Source organism: Pristiophorus japonicus, chromosome 14, assembly GCF_044704955.1.
Source record: "Pristiophorus japonicus isolate sPriJap1 chromosome 14, sPriJap1.hap1, whole genome shotgun sequence".
NCBI lineage: Eukaryota > Metazoa > Chordata > Chondrichthyes > Pristiophoridae > Pristiophorus > Pristiophorus japonicus.
This window is the reverse complement of record NC_091990.1, coordinates 110,398,799-110,418,255: the sequence shown is the minus strand read 5'-3', so window position 1 is coordinate 110,418,255 and position 19,457 is coordinate 110,398,799. Positions and strand designations below refer to the sequence as shown.

Below are 19,457 nucleotides of genomic sequence, written 5' to 3'. Positions count from 1 at the left end.
GGTTCACAGGTTCTAACTAGAATCATAGAATGGTTACAGCAGCATAGAAGGAGGCCATTCGGTCCATCAAGCCCGTGCTGGCTCTCTGCAAGTATATATCAATGATCTAGACTTGAATGCAGGGGGTATGATTAAGAAGTTTCCAGATAACACTAAAATCGCCTGTGTGGTTGATAATGAAGAAAAAAGCTGTGGACTGCAGGAAGATATTAATGAACTGGTCAGGTGGGCAGAACAGTGGCAAATGGAATTCAATCCGGAGAAGTGTGAGGTGGAGGGCTAACAAGACAAGTGAATACGCATTAAATGGTAGGACTCTGAGAAGTGTAGAGGAAAAAAGGGACCTTGGAGTGCATGTCAACAGACCCCTGAAGGTAGCAGGCCAGGTAAATAAGGTGGTTAAGAAGGCATATGGAATATTTGCCTTTATTAGCCGAGGCATAGAATACAAGAGCAGGGAGGTTATGCTTGAACTCATTAGGCCACAGCTGGAGTACTGCGTGCAGTTCTGGTCATCACATTACTGAAAGATGTGATTGCACTGGAGAGGCTACAGAGGAGATTTACAAGGATGTTGCCTGGACTGGAGAATTTTAGCTATGAGGACAGATTGGATAGGCTGGGTTTGTTTTCTTTGGAACAGAGGAGGCTGAGAGAGTCCTTATTGAGGTGTATAAAATTATGAGGGGCCTAGATAGAGTGGATAGGAAGGACCTATTTCCCTTAGCTGAGGGTCAACAACCGGGGGGGGGGGGGGTGGCACAGAGATTTAAAGTAATTGGTAGGAGGTTTAGAGGGGATTTGAGGGGAAATATTTCACCCAGAGAGTGCTGGGGGTCTGGAACCCACTGCCTGAAAGGGTGGTAAAGGCAGAAACCCTCATCACATTTAAAAAGTACTTGGATATGCAATTGAAGTCCCATAACCTACAAGGCTGCAGACCAAGAGCTAGAAAGTGGAATTAGACAGCTTTTTGTCGGCCGGTGCAAACACGATGGGCCAAATGGCCTCCTTCTGTGCTGTAAATTTTTACAAAGAGCACTTCAGCTAGTCCCACTCCCCCACCCTTTCTCCGTAGCTCTGCAAATTCTTTTCTTTCAGATACTTATCCAATTCCCTTTTGAAAGTCACGATTGAATCTGCCTCCACCACCCTTTCAGACAGTGCATTCCAGATCATAACCACTCGCGGCATAAAATGTTTTTCCTCGTGTCATCTTTGTTTTTTTTGCCAAACACCTTAAACCTATGTCCTCTGGTTCTTGACCCTTCTGCCAGTGGAAACAGTTTCTCTCTATTTACTCTGTGCAGATCCTTCATGATTTTGAACACCTCTATCAAATCTCCTCTTAACACTCTCTGCTCCAAGGAGTACAACCCCAGCTTCCCCAGTCTATCCACGTAACTGAAGTCCCTCATCCCTGGAACCATTCTTGCAAATAATTTCTGCGCGCTCTCTAAGGCCTTCCCATCCTTTCTAAAGTTTGGTGTCTAGAATTGGACACACTACTCCAGTTGAGGCCAAACCAGTATTTTATAAATGTTCATCATAACTTCCTTGCTTTTGTACTCCATGCCTCTATTTATGAAGCCCAGGATCCCATATGCTTTTTTAACTTTCTCACCCTGCCCTTGCAGCTTTAATGATTTGTGCACATACACCTCCAGGTCTCTCTGTTCATGCACCTCCTTTAGAATTGTATCCTTTCGTTTATATTGCCTCTCCTCGTTCTTCCTACCAAAATGTATCTCTTCACACTTTTCTGCGCTAAATTTCATCTGCCACATGTCCATCCATTTCACCAGCCTGTGTACGTTTTCTTGAAGTCTATCTCTATCCTCCACACTATTCACTATCAAGTGGCACTTACTCACCAATAACCTGCTCACCGATGCTCAGTTTGGGTTCCACCAGGACCACTCGGCTCTAGACCGCATTATAGCTTTGGTCCAAACATGGATAAAAGAGCTGAATTCCAGAGGTGAGGTGAGAGTGACTGCCCTTGACATCAAGGCAGCATTTGACCGAGTGTTGCATTAAGGAGCCCTAGTAAAATTGAAGTCAATGGGAATCAGGAGGAAAACTCTCTACTGGCTGGAGTCATACCTAGCACAAAGGAAGATGGTTGTTGTTGCCCCAGGACATCACTGCAGGAGTTCCTCAGGGCCGTGTCCTAGGTCCAACCATCTTCAGCTGCTTCATCAATGACCTTCCCTTCATAAGGTCAGAAGTGGGGATGTTCGCTGATGACTGCACAGTGTTCAGTTCCATTTGCAACTCCTCAGAAAATGAAACAGTCCATGCCCACATGCATTAAGACCTGGATGACATTCAGGCTTGGGCTGATAAGTGGTAAGTAACATTCGCGCCACACAAGTGTCAGGCAATGACTGTCTCCAACAAATGAGAGTCTGACCACCTCCCCTTGACATTCAATGGCATTACCATCACCGAATCCCCCACCATCAAGATCCTGGGAGAGTCACCATTGACCAGAAACTTAACTGGACCAGCCACATTAACAGAGTGGATCAGAAGCTGGGTATTCTACAGCGAGTGTCTCACCTCCTGACTAACCAAAGCCTTTCCACAAGGCACAAGGCACAAGGCACAAGTCAGGAGTGTGATGGAATACTCTTGACTTGCCTGGATGAGTGCAGCTCCAAAAACACTCAAGAAGATGAAGGTGCAGACACTGTAGGCAAGACATGAGGAGGAGGATTACCCAATCACCTTCAGATACCTTTCAACAATAGAGGGGCTACGTAAATTCAAAGTGTCGTCGTTACTGATGGAGCATAAAACATTGTCTTGGAGCTTGTCCAGGAGTGAGAGAGGGGGATATTGATTCGGTCACCTCTTAAACTTCTCTGTACCAAGGAGAACAGTCTTAACTTTTCTAACCCTTCCTCATAACTGAAGTCCCTCATTCCTGGTAACAACCCAGTAAACCTCCTCTGTACCCTCTCTAAGGTCTTTACATCTTTCCAGAAGTGTGGTGCCCTGAATTGTCCACAATATTCCAGCTGAGGCCTATAGGGCTGGATTTTTGGCTCTGTTCATTTTGGGGCGGTAATAGCGGCAGGACGGTAAAGGTTGTGTCCGGGAACAGTTTGCGCCTCAGTCAGCAAAACTGGTCAGCTGGACCTTGAATGTGGGGCGGAGCGCTGAGGGAGGTCTCTACTTATCTGTAGAATAACTCCTGTAGAGGCCTAGTGCTGTGCTTGAGCTGCAGTGACCTTAGTCTCTTTATTGTAACTCAGAGTGCCAGCACAGCATGGGAGGCCTGCTTATCTACAGTGCTCCCAAGGGATGCTGGGAGGGATGAGCCCTCTGGTGGCAGTAGAATGCTGGTTACAAGGTATTGCATACATAACATTGTACACCTCTTATAGGGCGCTAGGCCGGCTGAGCATGGGAAAATCCCGAGGTAAACAGCCGGCCTCAGAGTGCTCTTAGAGGGGCTAGGGGAAAAAAAAACCTGAATAAAACACCAAAAACATTCCCAATAAATAACTCACGCCACAACATAAATCGCAAAAAAAATTAAGTAAAAAGCAATCACACTTACCTGCGGTTGATATTACTTGCCTCACTGCGGCCGCTACAGCTCAGACCGTCCGCTTCCACTGGGGATCCCACCATGCCGCTCTACGAAGCGCTACAAGTCAGGCGGCAGCCAAAAATTGAGCCGGTGACGCAACCAGGGGCATTGCACACCGGCTTGCCTCTCCCGGGTAGTAATGCTCCACGTCCCGTCGAAACCGACAGTGAATGTCCCGGCAGGGCGCTGGAAGCTGACCTCCCACCCGGAAGTGCTTACTGCTGCCATTGCTGCCCCTTCGGGGCGCTAACAGGGGCGGCAGAAAACCGAAAATCCAGCCCAAGAAGTCCAATGAAAACTGAAGAGACTATAAAATATCTACTCCAAGCATATCTTTAGATAAATGCAGTGAAGTCAGAATTATTCCACTGTACAGTAACCAGTCTCCTTGTACAGAATTTCCATTCTGTAAACATGTTCACTTGCTCTACCACTAACTGATTTTGCAAAGGATCTTTCTAACATCTTGCACATGATTATAGAAATGATAGCACAGAAGAAGGCCCTTTGGCTCATTGTGTTTGTGTTGGTGCCAGCTGGAACTTCCCTCCATCCTATAATGTTCTTGGCCAGCTGTAGCTCAGTGGGCAGCACACTCACCTCCAAGTCAGAAGGTCGTGGATTTCAAGTCCCACTCCAAAGACTTGAGCACAAAATCTAGGTTGGCTCCCCTAGTGCATTGCTGAGGGAGTGCTGCACTGCCAAAGGTGCCGTGTTTCAGAAAATACATTAAACCGAGGCTCCGTCTGCCCCTTCAGGTGGCCGCATAAGATCCTACGGCACTATTTGGTCCTCAATCAACATGACAAAACCAGTTTATCGGATCATTATCACATTGCTGTTTGTGGGTGCTTACTGTGCGCAAATTGGCTGCTGCGTTTCCCACATTACAACGGTGACACGACTTCATTGGCTGTGAAGCGCTTTGGGACGACCTGAGGTCAAGTTCTTCCTTTTGTTATCCAATTCACTTTTAAGTAACTCTTGAGTGTCCCCCGATTTTAATCATTCCACCATTGGTGGCCATGCCTTCTGCTGCCTGGGCCCTAAGCTCTGGAACTCCCTGCCTAAATCTCTCTGCCTCTCTACCTCTCTCTCCTCCTTTAAGATGCTCCTTGACCAAACCCTAATATCTCCAGTAGCTCAGTGTCAAATTCTGTTTGATGATCGCTCCTGTGAAGCACCTTGGGATGTTTTACTATGTTAAAAGGCGCTATATAAATGCACATTGTTGTTGTAGATTAGCGTAGGCTTTGCTTTCGGGATCTCTTTATGGGGTCAAACATGAAGCCCCATCTTCTGCATTCCAGCCAAAGCCTTACATTGCTCCTCAGTCTGGTCAGTATTTTCAGAGAGGATTTGAATTATTCAACAGACTCTTTATTGTTGGCATCACTCACATTTTGCTAACATTACAGAACTTGCTTCGGGAATTACGGAGCCTGAAATCTAAAGTGGAAGAACTGGAGGATGAAAAGATTCTGTACGAGCAGAAGCTGGATGCCACAAAGGTAAGGGGTGACGTTTTAAAATTTTAAAATTCTGACGGGTTTAGACAGGTTAGATGCAGAAAGAATGTTCCCAATGTTGGGGAAGTCCAGAACCAGGAGTCACAGTCTAAGGATAAGGGGTAAGCCATTTAGGACCGAGATGAGGAGAAACTTCTTCACCCAGAGAGTGGTGAACCTGTGGAATTCTCTACCACAGAAAGTAGTTGAGGCCAATTCACTAAATATATTCAAAAGGGAGTTAGATGAAGTCCTTACTACTCGGGGGATCAAGGGTTATGGCGAGAAAGCAGGAAGTGGGTACTGAAGTTTCATGTTCAGCCATGAACTCATTGAATGGCGGTGCAGGCTAGAAGGGCTGAATGGCCTGCTCCTGCACCTATTTTCTATGTTTCTATGTTTCTATGTTTCTCATTTGTCAGCTGTGCTATATTCTTACCACATCACTAATAAACACACGCTAGAGATTGGCTCCTTCAGAAACCTGTCACGTGACCCTAAATTATTTACATCAGTAGTTGCATTACCACAGTAGTCTACTAGGGGGGGGGGGGGGGGCTCTATTTCACGCCCATTGTTCCTCTTGGTCTGTTGAACATCCCTGATTTTAATCGCTCCATCATTGGCGGCCGTGCCTTCAGCTGCCTGGGCCCTAAGCTCTGGAATTCCCTTCCTAAACCTCTCCGCCTCTCTACCCCTCCTTAAAACCTATCTGCTTTTGGTCACCTGCTCTTATATCTGCTTATGTGACTCGGTGTCAAATTTTGTTTGATTATGCCCCTGTGAAGTGCCTTGGGATATTTTACTACGTTAAAGACGCTATATAAATGAAAGTAGTTGTTTTGATATGTGTGTTGTGTCCCTGTTAACTGCTCAGTGTTTGTGATTTGACCACTTCAGTCTCATCACCTGTGTTCAGACCCTAAATGCAGGGGTGTATTTTTACTTTGTTCTTGGGGTGCAGGGGAAGAGGGGGGGGGTGGCCTTGGTAAGTCAGGTTTGTTGTTTGTTGCTCATCCCTAAAAGAAAGAAAGACATGGATTTATATAGCGCCTTTCACAACCACCGGACATCTCAAAGCGCTTAACAGCCAATGAAGTACTTTTGGAGTGTAATCACTTTAGTAATCCCGAGAAAGGAGTTCCACATTCTCACCACTCTCTGGGTAAAGATGTTTCTCCTGAATTCCCTATTGGATTTATTATTTATGGCCCCTAGTTTTGGGCTCCCCCACAAGTGGAGACATCTTCTCTACGTCTACCCTATCAAACCCCTTTATAATTTGAAAGACCTCCATCAGGTCACCTCTCAGTCTTCTCTTTTCTAGAGAAAGAGTCCACCCTGTTCATGATTTCCTCTCAGTGCTGGCATCACCCTTGTGAATTTTTTTTGCACTTCTCGTGTGCCCTCCCGATCCTTTTCATAGTATGGCGACCAGAACTGTGCACAGTGCTCCTTGAACAGCTCGAGCCTTGTGGTGCTGGTGTGCCAGCAATGGTGTTAGGATATTAATCCCGTGATTATGAAGGAATATATCCACGTCAGGATGGTGTGTGACTCTGAGGGAAACTTGGAGGGACTGGTGTTCCCATGACATTGTTGCTCTTGTCCACATGTCCTCCCACAGTCTACCCCACATAAGCTTGAGCTCACCCAAAACTCGGCAGCCTGTGTCCTAACTCGCACCAAGTCCTGCTCACCCATCACCCCCTGCTCGCTGACCTTCATTGGGTCCCGGTTAAGCAATGCCTCGATCTCAAAATTCTCATGCTTGTGTTTCAATCCCTCCATGGCCTCGCCCCTCCTTATCTCTGTAATCTCCTCCAGCCCCACAACCCCACGAGATGTCTGCGCTCCTCTAATTCTGCCCTCCTGAGCATCCCTAATTATAACCGCTCAACCATCGGTGGCTGTGCCTCCTGTTGCCTCGGCCCTAAGCTCTAGAACTCTCCCCCGAACCTCTCCGCCTCTCTACCTCTCTTTCCTCCTTTAAGATGCTCCTTAAAACCTACCTCTTTGACCAAGCTTTTGGTCCTCTGTTATAATTTTTTCTCATGTTTTGTCTTATGACACTCATGTGAAGCGCCTTGGGCCGTTTTACTACGTTAAAGGCGCTATATAAATAAAAGTAGTTGTTGTTGTCTGGTAGAGGTCGCAGAAGAGAATGGTGCAGTCGGATTAAGCTGTATCCTGTAGACAACTTACATTTATATAGCACCCTTAATGTAGTAAAATGACCCAAGGTGCTTCACAGGAGCATTATCAAACAAAATTTGAGACCAAGGCACATAAGATTTTAGGATAGGTGACCAAAAGCTTGGTCAGAGGTAGGTTTTAAGGAGTGTCTTAAAGGAAGAGAGAGAGGCAGAGAGGTTTAGGGAGGGAATTCCAGAGTTTAGGGCCTCGGCGGCTGAAGGCACGGCCGCCGATAATCCTATTTCTTATGTTCCTCTGTTCCTTCCTCATAGCCCCACAGTGATTTCTTTTTCTTTTTTATCCCTAAAGGGTGCACCCTTTCAGTGCTTAAAAAAAACTTGGGCAATCGTTCATTTAACATGAAATAAGGAACACAGTCGAGTACGCCAATCAGTCTATACATCTGTTTAATTTATAACACTCTGTCTGCTCTTCCCCTGCCTCTTACTTTACCTGGTTTGGTTGCTGTTGCCCAGTTTAGAGGATCTATTTAAAGTAATGTTTGGGTTATGTCAATAGCATTGGCATCTGGCTGGCTGGAAGTGTGCTGAACATGGTCTCTCCCCATGTTGCAAGCTGTGCTCCCATTACTCTGGCTTTCTTTCCTTCTAGCCGTCTGTTCCTCACTCCCTCCATCTCGATTACCAATCCTCAGCAGCCAGGTTGCAGCACAAAGTTGTACAGAGGCAAAGAGAAACATCAGTGGGGCCAGAAATTGTGAGATGCTCGGGCGCTGGATCTCGCCAGTCATCCGCCCATTATTTGCATTCATGCTAACCGTTATCTTAACGTTAATAAAGGTCAAAACTCCCTCGTGTTGCTTTTTGTAATTATCATTGCACAATGTCAACTAATGCCATTGGTGTACAGCTATTTGGTACGTAGTAGACGTAGGCAGTTCCACGAAATCGAGGAAGGCTTACTTACATTCTCAAAGTGAGTTCTCAGTTGACTGTACAGTCCAATACGGGAATTACAGTCTCTGCCACAGGTGGGACAGACAGTTGTTGAAGGAAAGGGTGGGTGGAGAGTCTGGTTTGCCACACGCTCCTTCCGCTGCCTGCGCTTGTTTTCTGCATGCTCTTGGCGACGAGACTCGAGGTGCTCAGCGCCCTCCCGGATGCTCTTCTTCCATTTTGGGCAGTCTTTGGCCAGGGATTCCCAGGTGCCGGTGGGGATGTTGTACTTTTTTCAAGGAGGCTTTGAGGGAGACCTTGAACCGTTTCCTCTGCCCACCTGGGGTTCACTTGGTGGGTAGGAGTTCCGAGTAGAGCGCTTGCTTTGGGAGTCTTGTGTCAGGCATGTGGACAATGTGGCCCACCCAACGGAGCTGGTCAAGTGTGGTCAGTGCTTCAATGCTGGGGATGTTGGCCTGATCGAGAACATTGATGTTGGTTCGTCTGTCCTCCCAGGAGATTTGCAGGATCTTGCGGAGATATCGTTGGTGGTATCTCTACAGCGATTTGATGTGTTTCTGTGTATGGTACATGCTTAGTCATAAACAAATTGATTAGGAGATGTGAGGGGTAATTTCCAACTTATTGTGGAACACACCCGATCATTCAATTCATAGAATCAGACAGCACAGGAGGCAGACATTCGGCCCATCGAGCCTGTGCCGGCTCTTTGAAAGAGTGATCCAATTAGTTTCACTCCCCCTGCTCTTTCCCCACAGCCCTGCAATGTTTTTTTTCCTTTTCTTTGCCTTTTCAATTATTTATCCAATTCCTTTTTGAAAATGTCCATTGAATCTGCTTCCGCCACCCTTTCAGGCAGCGCATTCCAGATCACAATTCGGAAGGACGGACAGAAAAGAAAAGGAGGTGGTTATAGCACTGTTAATAAAGGATGAGATCAGTGTGTTAGTCAGAAACGATACTGGCTCAGAAGATCAAGATGTTGAGTCAGTTTGGGTGGAGATGCGGAATAATAAGGGGAAAAAGTCACTAGTGGGCGTAGTCTGTATGTCCCCTAACACTAACTATATTGTTGGATGGAGTACAAATCAAGAGATAATGGAGGCTTGTAATAAAGGAACTGCAATAATCATGGGCGATTTTAACCTTCACATTGATTGGACAAAGCAAATTGGCCAGGGTAGCTTTGAGGGAGACATATCGAGTGTATCCAGGATAGTTTCCTTGAACAGAACGTTGCAGAACCAACCAGTGAGCAGGCTATCTTAGATCTGGTACTTTGTAATGAGGCAGGATTAATAAATGATCTCGTAGTGAAGGATCCTCTAGGAATGAATGACCATGGTTGAGTTTCAAATTCAGTTGGAGGCTGATAAAGTTGGATCTCAAACCAGTGTCCTAAGCATAAATAAGGGAGACTACAAAGGTATGAGGGCAGAGTTAGCTAAAGTGGATTGGGAAAACAGATTAAAGTATGGGATGGTTGAGGAGCAGTGGCAGACATTTAAGGAGATATTTCATAACTCATAACAAAAAGATATCCCAATGAGAAGGAAAGACTGTAAAAGGGATAACCATCCGTGGCTAACTAAGGAAATAAGGGATGGTGTCAAATTGAAAACAATGGCATACAATGTGGCCAAGACTAGTGGGAGGCCAGAGGATTGGGAAACTTTTAAAAGCCAGCAAAGAACGACTAAAAAAATGATAGAGAGGGAAGATAGATTATGAAACTAAACTGGCATGAAATATAAAAACAAATAGAGTTTCTACAGGTACAGAAAAAGGAAAAGAGTGGCTTAAGTAAATATTGGTCCCCTGGAGGATGAGACTGGGAAATTAATAATGGAGAACAGGGAAATGGCAGAGTCGTTGAACAAATATTTTGAGGATGTAATGAGCAGGGTGGATAAGGGGGAACCAGTGGATGTGGTGTATTTAAATTTCCAGAAGATGCCACATAAAAGGTTACTGAACAAGATAAAAAGCTCCCGGGGTTGGGGGTAATATATTAGCATGGATAATGTTCAGGAAATTGATGGGATTCAAGGCTGATAAATCCCCGGGGCCTGATAATCTTTACCCCAGAGTAATTAAGGAAGTTGCCATAGAAATAGTGGATGCATTGATGATCATTTTCCAACAGTCTATCGACTGTGGATCAGTTCCTATGGACTGAAGGGTAGCTAATGTAACACCACTGTTTAAAAAAGGAGGGAGAGAGAAAACGGGTAATTATAGACCGGTTAGCCTGACATCGGTAGTGCGAAAAATGTTGGAATCAATTATTAAAGATGAAATAGCAGCAATTTGGAAAGCAGTGACAGGATCGGACCAAGTCAGCATGGATTTATGAAAGGGAAATCATGCTTGACAAATCTTCTGGAAATTTTTGAGGATGTAACTAGTAGAGTGGACAAGGGAGAACCAGTGGATGTGGTGTATTTGGACTTTCAAAAGGCTTTTGACAAGGTCCCACACAAGAGATTGATGTGCATGGTATTGGGGGTAATGTACTGACATGGATAGAAACTGGTTGGCAGACAGGAAGCAGAGAGTCGGGATAAATGGGTCCTTTTCAGAATGGCAGGCAGTGACTAGTGGAGTACCGCAGGGCTCAGTGCTGGGACCCCAACTCTTTACAATATACATTAATGATTTAGATGAAGGAATTGAGTGTAATATCTCCAAGTTTGCAGATGACACTAAACTGGGTGGCGGTGTGAGCTGTGAGGAGGATGCTAAAAGGCTGCAGGGTGACTTGGACAGGTTAGGTGAGTGGGCAAATGCAAGGCAGATGCAGTATAATGTAGATAAATGTGAGGTTATCCACTTTGGGGGCAAAAATACGAAGGCAGAATATTATCTGAATGGCGGCAGATTAGGAAAGGGGAAGGTGCAACGAGACCTGGGTGTCATGGTTCATCAGTCATTGAAAGTTGGCATGCAGGTACAGCAGGCGGTGAAGGAGGCAAATGATTTGTTGGCCTTCATAGCTAGGGGATTTGAGTATAGGAGCAGGGAGGTATTATTGCAGTTGCACAGGGCCTTGGTGAGGCCTCACCTGGAATATTGTGTTCAGTTTTGGTCTCCTAATCTGAGGAAGGACGTTCTTGCTATTGAGGGAGTGCAGCGAAGGTTCACCAGACTGATTCCCGGGATGGCGGGACTGATATAAGAGGAGAGACTGGATCAACTGGGCTTTTATACACTGGAGTTTAGAAGGATGAGAGGGGATCTCATAGAAACTAACAAGATTCTGACTGGACTGGACAGGTTAGATGCAGGAAGAATGTTCCTGATGATGGGGAAGTCCAAAACCAGGGGAACACAGTCTTAGGATAAGGAGTCGGCCATTTAGGACTGAGATGATGAGAAACTTCTTCACTCAGAGTTGTTAACCTGTGGAATTCCCTACTACAGAGAGTTGTTGATGCCAGTTCATTGGATATATTCAAGAGGGAGTTCGATATGGCCCTTATATTTTAAGGGATCAAGGTGTATGGAGAGAAAGCAGGAAAGGGGTACTGAGGGAATGATCAGCCATGATCTTATTGAATGGTGGTGCAGGATCGAAGGGCCGAATGGCTTACTCCTGCACCTATTTTCTATGTTTATATGTTTATATGGATAGAGGATTGGTTAACCAACAGAAAACAGAGAGTCGGGATAAACGGGTCATTTTCCGGTTGGCGAACAGTCACTAGTGGGGTGCCGCAGGGATCGGTGCTGGGGCCTCAACTATTTACAATCTATATTAATGACTTGGATGAAGGGACCGAGTGTAATGTAGCCAAGTTTGCTGGTGATACAAAGATGGGTGGGAAAGCAAATTGTGAGGAAGACACAAAAAATCTGTAAAGGGTTATAGACAGGCTCAGTGAGTGCCAAAAATTTGGCAGATGGCGTATAATGTGGGAAAATGTGAGGTTATCCACTTTGGCAGAAAAAATAGAAAAGCAAATTATAATTTAAATGGAGAAAAATTGTAAAGTGCTGCAGTATAGAGGGACCTCGGGGTCCTTGTGTATGAAATGCAAAAAGTTAGTATGCAGGTACAGCAAGTAATCGGGAAGTCAAATGGAATGTTGACCTTTATTGCAAGGGTGTTGGAGTATAAAAGCAGAGAAGTCCTGCTACAACTGTACAGGGTATTGGTGAGGCCACACCTGGACTACCGCGTGCAGTTTTGGTCTCTGTATTTAAGGAAGGATATACTTGCATTAGAGGCTGTTGAGAGTAAGTTCACTAGGTTGATTCCGGAGATGAGGAGGTTGACTTATGAAGAAAGGTTGAGTAGGTTGGGCTTATACTCATTGGAGTTCAGAAGAATAAGAGGTGATCTTATCGAAACATATAAGATAATGAGGTGGCTCGACAAGGTGGAAGCAGAAAGGATATTTCCGCTCATAGGGGAACCTAAAACTAGGGGACTTAGTCTCAGAATAAGGGGCCACCCATTTAAAACTGAAATGAGAGAGAATTTCTTCACTGAGGGTTGTAAATCTGTGGAATTCTCTGCCCCAGAGAGCTGAGGAGGCTGGGTCATTGAATATAGTTAAGGCGGAGATAGACAGATTTTTGAGCAATAAGGGGATGAAGGTTATGGGGAGCGGGCAGGGAACTGGAGCGAGTCCATGATCAGATTCAATAAGATCAGATCAGCCATGATCTTATTGAATGGCGGAGCAGGCTCTAGGGGCCAGGTGGCCTACTCCTGCTCCTATATCTTATGTTCTTATGCAACGCAAAAACATTTTTCCTCATCTCCCCCCTCCGGTTCTTTGGTCAATTACCTTAAATCTATGCCCTCTAGTTACCGACCCTCCTGCCACTATAAAGAGTTTCTTTTGATTTACTCTATCAAAACACTTCAGAATTTTGAACATATCTATTAAATCTCCTCTTAACCATCTCCCCTCCCTATCTCTCATTTCCTCCAGCCCCACAAACCCCCCCGAGATGTCTGCACTCCTCTAATTCTGCCCTCTTGACCATCCCTGTTTATAATCGCTCAACCATTGGTGGCCGTGCCTTCTGTTGCCTGGGCTCCAAGCTCTGGAACTCACTCCCTAAACCTCTCCACCTCCCTACCTCTCTTTCCTCCTTCAAGGCGCTTCTCAAAACCAACCTCTTTGAACAAGCTTTTGGTAACCTGCGCTAATTTCTACTTATACAGCTCGGTGTCAAATTCTTACTGCATAATACTCCTGTGAAGTGCCTCGGGACATTTCACTACGTTAAAGGTGCTATATAAGTACAAGTTGTGAGTGAGAGAAAAGAGGAGGTGGGGAGCAATTTAAGGAGGAAGCTTAGGAGAGTAGAGCAGAGGCAACTTAAGACTCTGAGTTGCAGGGCGACATGTGAAAGGCCAGATTGAAGAGGACGGAATGGCGCGAGATGAGATCGCAGACTGCAGCAGACGGCAAGGTCGGGTGAGGCCATGGAACTATTTGAAGATGAGGATTTTAAACTCAATTGATTGAGTGACTGGGTGTGCAGGGAGGTCAACGCTGCCAGAGATGATGCATGAGCGGGATTGAGTGCAGGACTGCCTGGAGTTTATGGGGTATGGGAGGCCAGCAAAGAAGACATGAAAGAAACCGAGTCCAGAGGTATAGTGCAATGCTGAAAATGCAACGCTTATTCCTTTGGGAGATGTCGACCTCTGTTGGAACTGTTACTATGGCAATTTAGAATTCCCATCACATCACATTGCCTGTGGGTTGATTTTGGAATCTGCGCCCCATTTTTTAAGTCTCCTACAAAAGTAACCCGTGACTTTCCGCCAATAAGGTTGAGGTTGCGGTAAAATCACGAGATCAATGAAAACATAACGATTGTCTTTTGGGACATCTTATATTTATACGGCACCTTAAACATAGTAAATGTCCCAAGGTGCTTCACAGGAACGATTATCAAACAAAATTTAACACCGAGCCATATGAGATATTAGAACAAGTCACCAAAAGCTTGGTCAAAGAGAACATAAGAATTAGGAACAGGACTAATCCATTCGGCCCCTCGAGCCTGCTCCACAATTCAGTGAGATCACGGCTGATCTTCTACCTCAAATCCATCTTCCTGCCCGATTCCCATATCCCTTGGTTCCCTTAGTATCCAAAAAACTATCGATCTCTGTCTTAAATATATTCAATGACTGAGCATCCACAATCCTTTGGGGTAGAGAATTCCAAAGATTCACAACTCTGATTGAAGAAATCTCACCTCATCTCTGTCCTAAATGGCCGACCCCTTATTCTGAGACTGTGACCGCTTAGTTCGAGACTGCCTGTTATGTATTGTCCAAGTACATTAAATGTATAGTGCGCCACAGGGGGCGCTGTGGTGGGAGACCCAATAGTACCTGCAAGACAGAGTATAAAAGGCTGCCCACCATACCTGAGAGGCACTCTGGAGTTACACAATAAAGGACTAAGGTCACAGCAGTTACTACAACACCAGACTGTGTGGAGTCAGTGATTTGAGTGCTACATACATCACAAATTGGCAACGAAGACACGGATGAGTTTCACGCAACCATGGTTACTCTGGGTTCGCTAAAGGATTTTACAGTGGGTAATGGCTGGGAGGTCTTTACGGAAAGGCTCGAGTACTACTTTATAGCAAACGACTTGACGGGGGACACGATTGCACTGAGAGAGAAGCGTAAGGCGATATAGCTGTCCAGTTGTGGCGATGAGGTTTACTGTCTCATCAGGGATTTGCTGGCACCCACAAGCGCCAAGGACAAGTCATCTGAGCAGCTGATTGAACTCATTTGTGACCAACTGAAATCGAAGGAGAGTATCCTCACGGCCAGGCACAAATTCTACCACCACTGCAGACCTGAGGGCCAGGATGTCACCAAATATGCTGCGGGCATCCGGAGATTCGCGGCGCTGTGCAATTTTGGCACACACCTTGATGAGGCATTGCGAGACGTTTTTGTTGTGGGGATTGGCCACGAGGGTCTCCTTCACAAGCTGCTAGCCACTGAACCTACAGTCAGTCTGCAGAAAGCAATCAACATCAGCCGGGCATTTATGACCTCGACTTGCAGCACCAAGCAGATGATCCACGCGGTCTCGAACCCGGCAGGTACTAATCACAGGATAGCGCCCGTCACGGACAAAACTGCAGACGTGGCTCTGCCGAGGGCAGAGAGCACAGACCTCAGGGTCCTGGAACTCAGAGTCTGCCGAGGGGAGTTAATGCTGGCACTGCAGAGGAAGCCATGGGGCTCACCGGTGCAGGTTTGTGGAGTATACGTGCAATACCTGCCACATGAAAGGCCACCTTCAGCATATGTGCAAAAGAAACACGACTCACCGTGTGGCTGAGGAGATGGTAGATGATCTGCTATCCAGCGAGGAGCAGGTAGAAGAAGATGAGGCGTTTGGACTGTATACTTGTACCGACGATTCGGCCCCAGTGATTATGAAAGTCAAGATTAACGGAGTCCCAGTGAGTATGGAAGTGGACACGGGGTCGGGTCAGTCGCTGATGAGTCAGGAAACTTTTGATAAACTGTGGATCAACCCAGCTGCACCTACACCAAGGAATTGATACCTGTTCTTGGCAGAGCGGATGTGCAGGTATCTCACGGTGGCGAGACGCATGGTTTACCTTTGTGGATCATTGCAGGCGATGGGCCGAAGCTATTCGGCAGGAGATGGATGGGGAAGGTCCGTGGGAGCTGGGAAGACTTCATTCCTCCACAGACTGCTGTCCCCCATGTTCACAAGCAGCAGCGCCGACCGAGCTGGAGAAGGGAGAAGGGCTTCGATGGGCTGTTCCAGTAGGCACCGTCGGCCCGCAGACAGAGGTCAGCTCTGGAGGACGTGTGTGTGTGTGGCGGCTCCCGGGCAAAAATGTCAGCTGCGTGGGTTGCTCCGGAGGATGCGGCGGTGTGGGGACCGGTGCGTTGCGGCTCCCGGGTGCGGTCGGAGTGTGCTGGATCTCCACAGAGAGTCGAGAGCGAACCATCAGGCAGCAGCAGGCTAGAGTCCAGCAGGGAAAACACCCAGCAAACCAACCTCGCAAAAGGGTCCGAAGAAGGAAAGCTGTTTATCGGCGGTCTCAATTTCGAGACAGACGAACAGGCCCTGGAAGAAGCAATCTCCAAGTACGGGCAGATCTCCGAGGTGTGAGTGATCAAGTACAGGGACACCCAAGAGTCCCACGGGTTCGGCTTCAGCACAGCGAGCTCAAGATGGCGGCGAGCCTCGTGGCAGCAGAGTTCTGCACAGAGAGGTGTAGGCAGACACCAGCAGATCACCTAAAATGGCGATGCCCAGTGGAAACCTCGTGGAAAAAACAAGATGGCGTCTTAAAAGGGAAATGTACCTGGGAGTCTTAAAGGGGCCTTATACCGCTGGCGGTCCCCACAAAGAGACTTTTGTAAGGGCAAGAACGAGTCAAAATGATTACTGTGATTTGTATGACGATGCGAATAATGACGAGTTAATATTTTGATGCTAAAATGATTACTGTGATTAAAATGATTTATATGATTGGTGAAAAGAGCGAATATCACCATGCACAAGCAAAAGGGTTAATGGATCTGTGACTAATATGACTAATGGATTAATGCGATTTCCGATTTTATGTGATTCATGCAATGGCTCAGCGACTGCAGATGAGCCGCAAAGGCAACTATTTTCTGAGAACAGAGGCAACGCACTAGTTGCGATGCCCTGTCTCATGCAGCCCATTACCTCGGGCAAAAAGGGGCAGTATGCCACCACCACACCTCACCCAGTGGAGCTGGGATTAAATAACTGTTCAGTGTACCTGCAACCTTTTGACATAACTCTTTAATGCATCTATATGTACCATACAAATGTACTGTCTATATGTACCTGCTTTCTATTGGAGGTTATGTTTGTGTACTTCATCACCCATGTAAGGACTGCAAATACCACATGCTTGCACTGGATTGCAAGCATAATCTCTACAAGGGGGCGGGGGGGGGGAAGAGAGAAGTGGATGGTCATGGACTCTCACTCACAAATCAACCAGGACGAACAAGGCCGAGGTTACCGGCAATGTGTTTTTGGAGCTGGGGGAGCGGGGAAGAAGAGTGAGATGTTATGTATTGTCCAGGTACATTAAATGTATAGTGCGCCACAGGGATCGCTGTGATGGGAGACCCGATAGTACCTGCAAGACAGAGTATAAAAGGCTGCCCACCACACCTGAGTAGCACTCTGGAGTTACACAATAAAGAACTCAGGTCACAGCAGTTACTACAACACCATACTGTGTGGAGTCGGTGATTTGAGTGCTACCTACATCACACTCCCCAGCCAGAAATACGTTTTAAGGAGCGTCTTCAAGGAGGAGAGCAATGCGGAGAGGTTTAGGGAGGAATTCCAGAGCTTAGGCCCCAGGTAGCTGAAGGCACGGCCATCAATGGTGGAGCAATGGAGGAGTGCAGAGATCTCGGGGGTTGTAGGGCTGGAGGAGATTAGAGATAGGGAGGGGTTGTAGGGCTGGAGGAGATTACAGAGATAGGGAGGGGTTGTAGGGCTGGAGGAGGTTACAGAGATAGGGAGGGGTTGTAGGGCTGGACGAGGTTACAGAGATAGGGAGGGGTTGTAGGGCTGGACGAGGTTACAGAGATAGGGAGGGGTTGTAGGGCTGGACGAGGTTACAGAGATAGGAACGGGTGTAGAGTTGGAGGGGGGTTACAGAGATAGGGAGGGTTGTAGAGCTGGAGAAGGTTATAGAGATAGGGTGGGGTGTAAGGACTGGAGGAGGTTACGGAGATCGAGGGGGTTGTAGGGCTGGAGGAGGTTACAGAGATAGGGAGAGGTGTAGGGCTGGAGGAGGTTACAGAAATAGAGAGGAGTGTAGGCTCTGGAGGGGGTTACAGAGATAGGGAAGGGGACGAGGCCACGGAGAGATTTGAAAGTCAGACTGAGAACGTATTCCTCGTGTTGATTTTGAATCGAGCCTTTTATGTTATGAGCATGAAGGTAGCGTGACATTTACAAGCTAAAAGAAAAATCACACTTTATATAGAGCGTGCTTGAAGAAAGTTACAGAACCCCTGAGAAAAAGCTGTAACCACATGACAGTGATGATTTTTGAGTATGTAGCACTAAAGATTATGGTATCGTAAATAGGAACAGGAAGTGTGGCTCGGTTAAGTAGCTTGCAGTCATCAAAAATTGTTCCTCTCCATGAATGATTATTAACTTTATTTTCATATTGGAATTGTGAATTAGTATTTATTTTGTGGGGAGAAATTTATTTCCCATTGTGGTACGGTTATTTCACTAATCATTTTGTGAAGAACCTTTTGGGTTTTTTTTACATAAGAACATAAGAAATAGGAGCAGGAGTAGGCTCTACGGCCCCTCGAGCCTGCTCCGCCATTCAATATGATCATGGCTGATCATCGACCTCAACTCCACTTTCCCGCCCGATCCCCATACCTCTCGATTCCCCTCTAGTCCAAAAATCTATCAATCTCCGCTTTGAATATATTCAGAGACTTAGCATCCACACCCCTCTGGGGCAGAGAATTCCAAAGATTTCCAACCCTTTGCGTGAAGAAATTCCTCCTCATCTCGGTCTTATATGGACGCCCCCTTATCCTGAGACTGTGCCCCCTGGTCCTCGACACTCCGGCCCGGGGAAACAGCCTGGTGTGGGGGAGGAATGGAAATGGACTTCTCTGTCACTTGCAAACTCAGGAAAGTGGGATTTTGCAGTGACTGTTGATTTGTTTTATGACGCTCAGAAGCTGGAACAGGAATCACCAGCCTTCTCCCCTCAGGCTGCCTCACATCTGATTACGTCCCAGCGGCAGAGCCTGGGCAGCAGTTTGGTGACTACTGTGCTCCTCATCGCGCGCTCCCTTCAGGGGCTGAGCAGGCGAGGCGAGCCACATTTAACAATTCATGGCCAGCTCTTGGGCCAACTCGAGCTAACTTCACACTGCACAATAAATACGTTGTTTGTTCACAGTTAAGCGTAAAGTATGTTTCAAATAATGTCGCTTCCAACTCCTTAAACATTGCGATGTCACATTGCGAAAGAAAGAAAGACTTACATTTATATAGCACCTATCATGACCTCAGGACATCCCAAAGCGCTAGACAGCCAATGAAATACTTATTTTCCAAGTGTAGTCATATAGGAAATGCGGCAGCCAATTTGCGCACAGCAAACTCCTACAAACAGCTGTAAAATCCTGTCCCCTCAGTACAGATTCACACG

The 19,457-nt window shown here is 46.5% G+C and overlaps 1 protein-coding gene across 2 annotated transcripts in view; it reads left to right on the top strand.

The window, feature by feature from the left end:
* The window catches only part of ppfibp2b (PPFIA binding protein 2b), a 290,466-nt gene that overhangs the window by 128,613 nt on the left and 142,396 nt on the right, over positions 1–19,457 (top strand). For both annotated transcript variants that reach the window (XM_070899493.1, XM_070899494.1), the window contains one exon: positions 5,023–5,115. In XM_070899493.1, coding sequence (XP_070755594.1) covers positions 5,023–5,115 — 93 coding nt within the window. The remainder of the gene's footprint in view (positions 1–5,022; positions 5,116–19,457) is intronic.